Source organism: Anastrepha ludens, chromosome X (genome assembly GCF_028408465.1).
Source record: "Anastrepha ludens isolate Willacy chromosome X, idAnaLude1.1, whole genome shotgun sequence".
Lineage (NCBI taxonomy): Eukaryota > Metazoa > Arthropoda > Insecta > Diptera > Tephritidae > Anastrepha > Anastrepha ludens.
The window spans coordinates 47,098,648-47,112,291 of record NC_071503.1 but is presented as its reverse complement, the minus strand read 5'-3'; the positions used below and the strand labels follow the sequence as shown (position 1 = coordinate 47,112,291).

General features: G+C 40.2%; 1 protein-coding gene across 6 annotated transcripts in view; it reads left to right on the top strand.

The window, feature by feature from the left end:
• Positions 1-3,262: 3,262 nt before the first annotated feature.
• Positions 3,263-13,644, top strand: part of LOC128870451 (carnitine O-palmitoyltransferase 2, mitochondrial) — an 86,146-nt gene continuing 75,764 nt past the window's right edge. For 2 of the 6 annotated variants that reach the window (XM_054113114.1, XM_054113113.1), the window contains exon 1: positions 5,536-5,614. Coding sequence is in view for 2 of the 6 variants with exons in the window: in XM_054113111.1 (XP_053969086.1) it covers positions 5,256-5,614 (359 nt within the window). In the remaining 4 variants the exon portion in view is untranslated. Of the gene's footprint in view, positions 5,615-6,311; positions 7,280-13,644 lie in introns of those variants that run through there. The other 4 variants (XM_054113111.1, XM_054113112.1, XM_054113115.1 and 1 more) reach the window with 4 other exon arrangements.

Here is a 13,644-nt window from a genome sequence, read left to right as displayed (position 1 = left end):
CATAACTTCATTTTGTACGATTTTTGCATACAAAAAAATTATTCGCAGAATATAACAGAACTATTTACATTTTCTTTAATATATTGTTCATTCAACAAGTGATTTTAATCGTGGATAGAAGCGCGTGTTGTTAAAAAATAAAATGGAGTCTTCGAACGCGTATAAGAGGCATATTTTGTAGTTTTTTATAAAAGTGGTTAAACTGCAACAACTGCTGCTGCAGAAATAAACACTGTTCACTGAGAGGATATCGTGAGTGTAAGGACTGCGCAAAAGTGGTTTTCAAAATTCCGAAGAGGTAACTGACGCTCTGGTCGTCCAGAAGTCTTTAACTCCGACGCCTCGCTGAGCCAAATTTGAGAGTCGATATGATGGCTCAGAGGTTAAATTCATCGCATGGAACAGTTCACAGGCACCTGGTTCAGTTGGGAAAGGTTTCAAAGCTGGGAAATGGGTTCCGCTTATACTTTCCGTCGCCAACCTTCAGCAGAGAGTGAATGTTTGCAAACGCCAATTGTTAGATAAAGATGAAACAGCAGAACCGTCCCCTAGAGATGGCCTTCACCCCAAGAAGATTCTCCTGTCTATTTGGTGGGATATGACCGGTATTGTTTATTATGAATTTCTGGAACCAAACCAGACGATAACTGCTGATTATTATTCCCATCAGCTATCAAACCTGAATGAGGCACTTAACAAAAATCGACCGTCTTTAGTGAATAGACGGAAAGTTTTTTCTTCACCACGACAACGCAAGACCTCATACCGCAAGGCAAACGTTAGGCAAGCTGAACGAGCTCGGATGGAAGCTAATGCCGCACCCACCATACTCTCCGGATATTGCACCTTGTGATTATCACCTTTTCCATGGAGTTCAATCCCATATGAGTAACAAGAACTACTCCTCAAAAGAAGCTATAAAAAGGGACATCGAACTGTATTTTGGCTCCAAGGACAAAAAAAATTTTGAGCGGGGAATTAAATCATGAAGGAAAATATATTATTGATTAATTAATACTTTAAACATCTTTTTTATTAATTTTAAAACCACCTTTAAAAAACTGACGAACTTATGGACTGACCTGAAATATATTATATATATTATCTATATGATGGAATTCATGGTTGCGCTTTCCGAATTCGCCGTGTCGTAAGAGCCCATGAAAAAACAAACGAAAGAAAGGGAATTACTTGTTCGTAAAGAGGAAGTGTAGCCGAAAGCAATGTAAACTAACAGGCACAAGAAATTTTTCGCACACACGCATACTTTCCCGCCACGGTGTCTTCCGAATAAAAACGCAAACAAACTGCATTTTAAGGATTTATTATAATTTTTGCTTTCACAATTTAACACACGGCACTTCGTTTTCATTAATTCGATTAGTTTAAATCTCACCACTGACAATCACCCACTTGTATCACCCTAATGGCTTTCGCAACGTATATTAAAATACCCAAAGCTTCACTAATTTTTTTTTTTTTTTTTTTGGTGGGTTAGGTAGGGTTCAAAATGCCTTTTCACGTACAGTGACCGTCATGTGGTGTGGCCACTAAAATGACCCCTACTCTCCTTCTGGGGAGACCCCCTTCCCGGGACTGCTTTCTATTATATATTATTTCGGGAGGGCCCAGAATGGCATCCATAAAGGACCAATCCTATTCACCCACCCACCTTACATTCATAGGCTCGTCTTCTTGCGTCTTTATCTGTGCAGCTTCGTTTTGTTGCACTGTGTCGAGGTCAATCTTTTTTTTCGTAGTACGTTCTTGATGTATTTCTTTACGGCGTTCGAGCATTGTTGCTGATTATCTTGCTCGGCGCGATGTCGCTCCCTCAGAGCATTTCTTTCCGCGAGCCATCTGTCACAACTAAAAAACATATGTTCAGCGTCATCACTCAGAGCTTCGCAGTATATGCACTTGGAATCGGTTACCTTGCCCATGCGGTGTAGGTTTCTCCGGAAGTATCCGTGGGCCCAGAGGAGCTGAGTTAAGGGTTAAGTAGTTTACTTCTCCGAGGTTTCTTTGGACCTATTTGTCAATTGATGGAATAAGTTTCGCCGTCCATCTGCCACTCGGTTCAGTGTCCCATCGGATTGGCCACCGCACCATAATTTGGTATCTCCGTTCTGAGAAGCTAGCGATGACGTTTTTCTTCTTGGAGTCCCACGCATCTATTCGTTCCCGGACCATGAGGTGGACGGGTATCTGCCCGTTGATTACAAAAATTACTGCACCTAAGACAGTGCGGTAGGCTGAGGCAACTCTGAGTGCCCCTGTTCGTTGCACAGTCTCCAGTGCTTTGTGCTTGGCTTGGCAATTAGCACAATTCTCCATTCCTCGTTACCGTGCAGAAGAATTGAATTTGTGGCCGCCATAGTAAGCTTTCTTCTGCTCTTTGTTGGTCCATGTTTTGGGAGCTGCATGCCGTATCTGGGTCCAGAAAGTAAGCCTGCGGTCAAGTTGAATACCTAAGTTTTTCTTTACTTTTTTGATCACTCACGTGTCGCCTATTTGCATGCTGACCTGAGTGGCATGTGACCTCGTGTCATAAGGATGACTGTGGTTTAATGTTCGGTGAGATCCAGGCCGTGGTCCTCAAGCCATATTTGCGTCCTTATCATGACTTGGGTCAGCTTCATTCTAGCGTCCTCAGTGTCCCGAGCTGGTATGACCGCCACTATATCGTCCTACCGTCGTAGCTCATATTCCAGCGATCGGGGCCGAAAAGAGATCCTTGAGCTGCGCCAAACGATATCGCTGTTGCTTTCTGGCCACCTGGTGTGTCGTACAGCAGCTCACGCTCACTCATGTAACTCTGGAGAATCTTTAGCAGGTATGCAGGTATTCGAAACCTTTCTCGTAGTGCCTTTATAATGTATATCCATTTTAGGCTAATAAAGGCGTTTCGTACATCAAACGTAGCTAGGACGGTGATGCGGTTCGGGCGTTGGCGTCTGCGTTGAGCGCTTCTTACCACCTCCTCTATGGCGCCAAGCGTAGATTTTCCGCGTCGGATACCGTATTGCCTTGCTGACAATCCTTTTGCACTCTCAACAGACTCTGCAAGCAAGCGCTGTATGAGTTTCTCAAGGATTTCCTGGCGCTGTCCAGCATGGAAAGCGGACGCCAAGCTGAGGGTTGCGCTGGGTCGCCCTTACCCTGATCAGCGTCATTTCCTGTATTTTCCACAGCACGGGGAAGATGGTTGAGCAGTGCATGCATTGAAAACGTCAAGCATCACAGCTGGTCGGCTTTCAGCCACAAGTTTGGGAGCTTCAGCTGGGATAATACCTGTGCCTGGAGCTTTCTTTCTTTTAAGGCTTCTTACCGTGGTTTTAAGCTCTTTTTCAGTAGAGGGTGAAGGCAATTCGTCACCTTGGGGGTCTCGGTCCCCGCACAGCATGGGGTGTGTGGGAAATAGTCTGTCCCCTATATTGCTGATAGCATGACTGTCTAGATGTACAGCTGTGGAGTTCGCGTTTAGCTTCCTCGCTATAATTTTATAGCCCAGATATTATTCACTCATAATGTAAACTGAAACAGTATATGACACCATAAGGTTTATCAGCACTTGTTATTTCTGAAAATAAGTAGGATTTGATTGAAACATTTTTGAAAATATATTTTAAAGCGTAATTTGAAGTGCGGTAAAAATAATCCAGTATTTTTGTCGTCGTTTGGTCTCAATCTGCAAGGATTTGGTGTAATCTTATAGCCCAGATATTATTCATTCATAATCTAAACCGATTGGCGCCGGTTAGCACGAGAAAGAAACGACTGGCGCGCTTTGCTAATCTCGGCCAAAATCGCGTAATCATTTATTCCGCCAATTAAGAAGAAGAAGAAAGTAAACTGAAACAGTATATGACACTTTAAGGTTTATCAGCACTTGTTATATCTGCAAATATGTAAGCTTTGATTGAAACATTTTCGAAAATATATCTTAAAGCGTAATTTGAAGTGCGGTAAAAATCAACCAGTATTTTTGTCGTCGTTTCGTCTCCACCTGCAAGGTGTTGGTGTCCTTAAGCATTATTTTTGTAGTCATATAGTCTCAAGCAATAGGATTTTGATATTGTCGTAATTTCGTCTCAAGCTACAAGATTTCTCAATCATTTCGTCTCAAACAACAGGACTTCGGTTTCCTTACTGATCAACAGCAGGATTGTGGCTTCCTTACTGCAGGGTTTTGGTGTCTCTGTTAAAAATTTTTGCACACCCACTACCCTAGTTCTGCGCTGCCTTGAAAAATAGTCCTTGGTTCACCAATTATCAAGCCATTCCCTGAACTTTCTCAAATTTGGAATTCCCCCCTCTTTTAGTTTATTTTGTATTGGAAATGGAACTGACTACAGATTTGTCAAATTCGTGAACAATAAAATAAGTGTTTTGAGAGCGCGCCGCATATGGTACCCAATTCGCCTTTGGTAATTCGCAATCTACTCTAATAGCGGATTATGTGACGTGGAAACAAAGCTTTAGGGGGCGAATTAGGGCCACTGCACACGCGTCGTATCGTCAGTAGCACTACATAATATTTTTATTTAGCAACGATGACTCTCCGCTTGCTTGTCCGCACACAATGCAGCTAGTTTTCGTAAAAGTACGAGTTGCCGATATGGCAATTTATTTTATTGTATTATCCTCCCCATTGGGTGAGAAAAAAAAAGAAAATTGAGACACTGGGTGCATCCGTATAATGGCTTGGATCTGTTCGGAATAATTCAAACATCAGAATATATATTGCCACAACAGAGTTACAACAGGATGATTATAAGCTTCAGACATTTCATTGCACAATTGATTACAATGATTTTACATTTCAGACATTTTGCAGAATGCCTAAAAAAGTTTTTAAGCAGCTTGTAGAAATTTTTGAACCCGACTTTTCAAAAACAAAATATAATACTGAAAATCAAAAACAATCAAGAACAAGCGCACAGGATATTTGACGAATCTGCTGTAAGATAAGCGACATGCTGCATGCTTGCTGTGACGAGTACGAGTAGCTGACGACCCATGTGGAGTTCGCCATTTGAGCACACGTGTGCGATAACGAGGCATATGCTTCGCGTACATTTTGTCGCATTCGCTGCGATGACGACAAGATCCGTGTGCGGAGGCCCTTACGTGATTTGAAATTAGCATATATTCAAAAATTTATCGGTTAAAATCGATATTCTGATAAATGTGTGAACTTTGTACTTCGTAGCTCATTTTTTAACTAAAGTTTGTTTGGCAAATTATTTCAGATGCAAATTATGAAGCGAATGAAACTTCCAATTGGGCATGCAGGGTCGGCTGCGCGCTTAAATTTTCGCTATACGTCAATATCTGCACAGAGGTCACATATTGATTATCAGTTCATGCAGCATTCAAAGTTGCCTACACTTTATTTTCAAAACTCGTTGCCGCGCTTGCAAATTCCTGATTTGAAACTAACATGTGAGCGGTTTCTTGCTTCTGTGTTGCCTATCTTAGATCGCGAGGAATATGAACGAACTGTGCGCATTTTAGACGAGTTTAAGAATGGTGACGGTGTCGAATTGCAAAAACTTTTACAGAGAAGTGATAAAGCAAACAAACACACAAGTTACATATCAAAGCCATGGTAAGATAAATTAATAAATACGTGCTCGAAGGAATTTGTGGTAATTATACCAGGTTAACAATTATTGTGAAAAGGACCGAGGAGATTTTTTGGGTCGAGTTTAGTATAATGTGACATGGGCCACTTAAAACAATGTATACACATGCCCCAGAAAGTCTGCGTTCACCCTACAATAACGTTTTAGTGAATGAAGCACACAACCTGATTTTATAATATTTATAAGGTAGAGGGGGTATTCTACTATCTAAAAGTGAAAACCTCACTGGCCGGAGGCTTATAGTTTTTAAGTTATTTGAGTTTAAAAATTTTAAAATTGACCAAGAATCCTCCCATTTTGGTCACTGCAACCAGCCGAAGTGCTGCCAGACATCGTATAAATAAACAATTTTAGAAGATAATAAATGAATAGAAATACAAAATTTTACAAATTATTTCTATATTATATACGTCTATTCATATATATATATATATATACATATATAGGTATATTTATGGATATATGTATATATTTATATACATATATATATTAATGCTTGATTTTCAGTAAAGTATGTTTGATTGTATGCATTTTGAATATATGATATATATATATGATATATATATTTTTAATTCCAAATTTTCACTATATTATGAATATATGATATATATATATACATATATATATTTAAAAAAAAAGAAAAAAAAAAGCGCCGCAGGCGAAAATTTGTAATAAAATATCGCGCGATTTTTAATTCGAAATTTTCACTATATTATACATATATATATTTAAAAAAAAAGAAAAAAAAGCGCCGCAGGCGAAAATTTGGAATACAAAATCGCGCGATTTTTAATTCCAAATTTTCACTATATTATGAATATATGATATATATATATACATATATATATTTAAAAAAAAAAAGAAAAAAAAAGCGCCGCAGGCGAAAATATATTATGAATATATGGTATATATATATACATATATATATTTAAAAAAAAAAGAAAAAAAAGCGCCGCAGCCGAAAATTTGGAACAAAAAATCGTCTATGCTGTCCACAGTATTTTTGCGTAAAACTTTCTTCTGCGTAGGCGGCCTTCGGCCGCACTTCAAAAAAATAACCCTCATCAGTCCAACTCCGGCTACGCAATCCACAGTATTTTTGCGTAGAACTCTTTTTCGCGTGGGCGGCCTTCGGCCGCGCTTCAAAAAAATAACCCTCATCAGTCCAACTCCGGCTACGCAATCCACAGTATTTTTGCGTAGTACTCCTTTTCGCGTAGGAATTTTACGTGAAGCTGAACTGTATTTCGAAAATCACATCGATATTGTATTTATATATATTTATGAACTCAATATATACACCTTAGAGGTTGTAAACCCCCATTCCCTCATTATTCTAACAAAAAAGAGTGTGTGGAAATTATGTTCCTATGTTGCTTCGTTTTCAATCGCATTCTATTTTTTTATTATTTTTTGCTTCTGGCAGCACTCCATTCAGCCATACTTTTCAGTTATTGTAAATTTAGCTGGCGCGTCAAGTGTTTGCAAGTTATAAATGCAATTTAAATTGTTAATTTATGGTATATATCAATAAAAAGACTTAAAAACGTGTGTGTATGTTAATGTAGTTTGAATATTTATTAAAATGAATGTGATAAGTGCACTTATTGCATCAAAATTTGGTGAAGGTAAAAGACAAATTTTATCAACAAATAACTTAAAAACTATTATTAACTGAATAGTGTTGGTGCTAGTTTTAGCAAAATAAGCACGAAATCAACATCTCCTGTGAATTTCATTGGAAAATTCGTAATATTTCTCTCAAAACAAGTGATGGGATACTGCATGGAGTCGGAGCCCAAAACTTTCAGCATTTATTCGTTGCTTAATTCTTAAAATAACGGCTTAAATAAAAACATCAAATACAAATGTAGGAATGAGAAGGAGGCAATAATATAAAAATGTACATATAGGGTTATTCAATAGGTGCGCTTCACCTTTTTTCCGATAGGGAGGGCGAACGACGCAATATTTTTTATTTTTCGCTTGTCATTTGTAAACTTCATTAGTATACATTTCATCATGGAACGCTACACACTTGAGCAACGATTGCAAATCGTGCAAATTTTTTATGAAAATAATCGTTCTGTTGCTGCTACTTTAAGAGCATTACGGCCATTTTACGGTCCATTTACCAAGCCGTCCCGTTTTGGGGATATGTGAAGTCATTGGTCTACAGTAACAAGCCGGTGACGATTTGTGAGCTCAGAGCCAAAATTGAACGCGAAATTGCTGGAATTTCGGCCGATTTATGCAAAAGAGTGGTCGAAAATTGGGTTCAACGATTGGACTTCGTAAAACGTGCACGCGGTGGTCATGCAAAAGAGATCGAATTTCATACTTAAATGTATATGTTCAAACTCGATAATAAAAAAAACATTAGTTAAAAAAGTCAAACCGTTTGAGTTTTATTCAAAAAAGTTCAAAAGTTGAAGCGCTCTTACTGAAAAACCCTATATTTACTCAGTTTTGCACGTCTGGCACTCATGGCTAAAAACTAATAAATTTTAATAGTTAATCCATAGGCCTTTATTTTTTCTTAGACTTTTAATGCGTTGGGGCATACTTTCGACAAGATTCTCGATAAATGTGCGCGGAATTTGGTTCCACTCCTGCTGTACCCGGTCCCATAGCTCTGTCATGTTCTCAGGAGCCCTGCGATATTTTCCCAGCCGCTGTTTGGTTATTGCCCACAAATTTTTAATTGGATTTAGATCCGGGCTTTGTGCAGGCCAATCTATTACCTGAAAATTTTGCTGCGACAGCCATTCTTTAACAATTTTGGCGGTATGTTTGGGATCGCCGTCTTGTTGGAAGATAGCTTCCTCTTCTGGGTAAGCGCTCATATCAACAAATTCTGGCGAATTAGTCTGCAATATATGTAAGTAATCTTCTTTTTTCATAATACCATTAATTTTAACGAGTGGTCCGATGTGCCACCAAGTGAAGCAACCCCACACCATCAAATTACCACCGCCATGTTTAACAGTTGGCTTCACGTGATGCCTTTGGATCCTTTCTGTAGGTCGGCGCCAGCAATAGCTTATTCCGTCGGACTGAAAACGATTAATTTTTACTTCGTCCGACCAAATTACCCGTTTCCAGTCTTCAACATTCCAATTTCTGTATTTTCGAGCAAATGCTCGACGGGCATTAATATTTTTGAGCGATAACGCTGGCTTTTTCTTCTTTACAGCTGATTTATACCCGATTCTATGGAATGCTCTACGCGCAGTCCACTCGCTAACGTTCTTATTTAACATTGCTGCAGCCTTCTTTGGTGTCACAAAACTGTTTTTGCATACTTCTTGTACCATAAGGCGTGCGTCTGAGTCCGAAAGAAGTTGTGGTCGACCTCCAACATTCGGTGCATGCGCTACATTTCTTCGCTTCTGTACATTAATAACTGTGCGTTGGCTAATATTTAATATTTCAGCAATTTTTCTTGAGGAATTTCCACTATTAGTCAAAATCACGACGCTGTTTTCGAGCTCCACACTTATTTTCTTCATAATTGATATTAATATTAATCAAAAAGCGATTGTCTAACTTCGAACACCTTTCTACTACTAATAACAAAAGTAAAAACATAGTAACATGAAACAAAAACTATACGGTATATAATTACAACTGTACTAAATGTTGCAGCCCCTTTCGGTTTACATAAACAAAACGTGCAAAACTGAGTAAAAACGTACCTACTTTTTTATATTATTGCCTCCTTCTCATTCCTACATTTGTATTTTTTGTTTTGTTTTAAGCCGTTATTTTAAGAATTAAGCAACGAATAAATGCTGAAAGTTTTGTTTCATTAAGTTGTGCATTTAGATTTTTTCAGAGACTTTAAAGTTAAATCGCCCAACATGTGCTCACTATTGCACGCTACTGTATATTTATATGTTTATTATATGTTTAAGTTTCAAGAACATAAATAAATATCAAGATTCCACACATAAGTTTTTAGATAACGATGACTAATGGCTCTAACAAGTAAATAAAGCGACAATAAAGTCTGCGCTCAGTCTTAAAGTCTAATACAAAAACATGATATGCTATATGCAAATATTAAATCTAATATTTAGTTGGTTGTTGTTGTTGTTGTTGTTTTAACAGGTAGCCCTGTCAGTGTAGGCATATCATCGTCTAGCTCATCTAGGGGTAGGCCCAGGAAACATGCTGTCTCGACAGGTTGGGTCCTGGTGAATGTCGTTTATTGACTGTCTAAATGCTGTCCGGTCCAGTAGGATGCGGTCAGTTTTGTCCTGGATTTTGTCAGCGTAGTCTAGGAGGTGTCTCCTGACGTGCCTGGGAGGCGGCTCAGGCTCAAGCAGGTGTCTGCAGGGGTGAAACCTACGGTAACATCCGAGCAGGAACTGCTTGCTGAGCAGTTTGTTGTGCTCCACTACTGGGAGCATTTGTGCCTCGTTATGTAGGTGTTGAATGGGTGACATCAGGAGGCACCCGGTCGCTGTCCGAATGGCAGTATTTTGACAGGTCTGTAGCTTTGTCCACTGCGAATCACTAGTGCCAGGCGACCAGACAGGCGCAGCATAGTTTAGAACCGGCCGGCCAATTGCCTTAAATGTCGAAAGCAACAGTTCTTTGTCTTTGCCCCAAGTGCTGCCGGCTAGTGGCAATTGCGGTTGTGTGCGCAGAGAAGGAGGAGAGCAAGCTGTCAAAGGTTACACCCAAAGTTTTGGGGTTATTTACCGTCGGAATTGGTGTATCATCGACTTTTACCTTAAGGGACAGCTTGATCTCCTTTGTCCAGGTGGTAAAGAGGGTCGCCGTGGACTTGGTGGGGGAAAGTTGGAGATTCCTCGCAGTGAAAAAGCGAGAAAGGTCGGTGAGATAGTTGTTCACTTTGGAACACAGGCCATCAATGTCATTGCCCAACGCCATTATCGTGCAGTCGTCAGCGTATGAGATCAGGGAAACTCCCGCTGGTGGTTGGGGGAGCTTCGAGATGTTGAAGTTGAACAGCAAGGGAGAAAGGACACCACCCTGCGGTACACCTTGTTTAATCTTTCTCTGCTTTGACGTTTGATCTCGAAATATCACAGACGAGTGCCGACCGCTCAGATAGTTCGCGGACCACCTCTTCAGCCCTGGCGGGAGTGCCGACTGATAAATATCATCTAGTAGCGTGGAGTGGCTGACTGTATCGAAAGCCTTCTTCAAGTCCAACGCTACTAGGACAGTCCTCTCGCAGGGGCGGTTTTGGTTAAGCCCGCGATTTATCTGGGCGTTTATGGCGGTGAGTGCAGTGGTGGTGCTGTGCACTCGTCGGAAACCGTGCTGATGTGGGGCTGGGACCAGGTGTTTCGTGTAGAGTGGGAGTAGGAGGGCTTCAAGTGTCTTCACTACTGGGAAAAGGAGAGTTATCGGCCGATAAGACTCCCCTTGGTTGGCGGGTTTCCCAGGTTTCAGTAGTGGGACCATTCTCCCTGCTTTCCACTTGTCAGGGATGATGAGAGTGGCCAGGGACAGATTGAAAACCCTAGTGAGGAATCCTACTCCCAGGGGTCCCAGATACTTCAGCATCAGCGCGTTTAAACTGTCAGGGCCAATGGCTTTCGATGATTTCGACTTGTTGATGGGCCCCCGCTAGCTATTGTTAGGTCAGGCGAGCTGCTGCAATTGCCCACTACCCTGGTGAGGGCGTCGTCGTTCACTGTGCTGAATGTCGAATCGTCTATCTGCTCTGCGAGTTACTGTCCGCTACGATCATTTGGCAGGCTTGAATGCCAAAGATCGTGATGCGCATTGAAGTCACCTACAACCAATCGGGTTTCACCTCTGATGAGCGCACCTATTTCAGGGTGATATCCTGCCGGGCAGCAGGTGACAAGGGGTATATATATGTTAAATATTTCGAGCTCGGAATCGCCTGACCGGAGAGCTATGCCTTGACATTCTAAGGTGCTGTCCCTGCGGTCGATTCCTTCATCGATAAGACGATCCTGTACATTGTGGTGGACTATAAACGCTAGGCCACCACCACTGTCTCGCTCGCGATCGTGTCTGTGCACGTTATATCCATCCCGGGTGATCAGAGATTACCTAGCGTGTAGTTTTGTTTCTTGGACCGCAGCTATTTTAATACTGTGCCGGTTCATAAAGTCAACTATCTCGTCGACCTTACTAGTAAGTCCGTTGCGTATTTAGTTGGATATCCACGTTGCTTCAGGACTTCACTCAGCCTATTTGGCATTGAACTTACTAGTTTCTCTGTTCCCTCTGCTGTTATATTCCTCCATTCTGCCTACATGACACTCCGCAAAACCTCTTTACTAGTAATCACTTGCTGACGAATTCTTTTTTCCAATAGATCCCACAGATGCGCGATGGGGTTAAGATCTGGGGACTGTGGCGGTGTTTTAAGCTGTTGTTGTTGTTGTTGTAGCAGCATAAACATTCCCCATACTTACATACGGGGAATGCTGCTGGAGTGACAGTCCTTGCCGGATATAAATCCGGGTCGTTTCGGTAAGTGCTTTAAGCTGTTTTGGGGCGTTGTACATGAGCCAAAGCTTAACGATCTCGGCTGTGTGCTTCGGGTCGTTATCTTGTTGAAACCAAAATGTTCTTGATAAGCAGAGATTTTCTGCACTTTGCTTTAAATTCCGTTTTAGTATGTTCAAGTATCCCCATTTATCCATCGTCGAATCAATAAATTCTAACTGACCCACCCCATTTGCCGCCATGCAGCCCCAAACCATCACCCCGCCACCTCCGTGCTTAACCGTGCCAACAAGATTTTGCTTTTCAAGAGCAGTTCCAGGTTTTCGCCAAACAATTTGACGACCCTTTATTCAGAACGTACAATATTTACTTTCGTCTGAAAATATTACTTTTTTCCAGAACTCGGGAGGCTTATTTATGTACTCATTAGCAAACTGAATGCGTTTACGTCTTTTCAAAAGAGAAATCAAAGGCTTTCTTCGGGCGACTCTACCATGGTATCCAGCTTGACGTAGAACTTTTCTGGCAGTTTCGGCGCAAATACTTTTCTTAAATGTTTGATTAATTTTGAGGATGTAATCCGGGGTTACCCTTTGCCAAGTTGATTATAGAACGCTATTCCCGGGTCAATAATTTTTTCGGACGCCCTGACCTGGGCTTAGATGTAAAAATTCCTGTTTGCCGAAAATTTGTTACAACTCGCTGAATAGAGGAATACGTTCTCCCAATAGATTTTCCAATATTTCGGTAACTTTTTCCGTCTTTCCACATTTTTATAATGATTTTAGTCTCAGAAACGCCTATTTCTTTTTTCTTTCCTTCCATGTTCTTTAATTATCTCCAGTTATAAATAAAATGTTCAACTAAGCTTTGTTAACATTCAGTCGATGTAATGCGCAATCAAAAGTTAATATAAACAAGGCAAAATATCTTAAAATTAACGGTATAATTAAAATAAACAGGCAGTCGATAGTGGGCAACCGCAGCGTTTACACGTCCCGTTTGACTATTTATTTACAGCTACAGCTTCCCTTACAGTTGCAGTTAGTTAAAAGTTCAAACACCTCACAAATAAACAAAACAAAACACATCAAAAAAAAAAAAACAAAGAAAAAAGCACAAAGACACAAACACAAATAACCAACACACTGCAATAGTGTACATTTGACGCCATGAACGGGCCTAAGTAAATGTATCAGCTGACGAGTTTTCCCCCAACATACTGCCAGCTGATTTGTTTTATTACTTACAGGATCATTTCAACAATCCGCACAAACATTTTTTTCGGGAGCAAATGACGTACTTGAAGTTATTCAACATTACATTTAATGTGTAAACTGAAATGTATAATGTTATGGCAATGTTTCGATTAAATCAAATTTTATATGGGAACTTTCCGATTCTTAAGAATAGAAATAAATAAATATTTTGTTAAGCAAATCAACTAATTTATAATTTTTCAGTACTTAAATTAATAATGTTTAAGATTTAATACAAAAAGTTATTTAATTATGTTTGGTAATTGAAT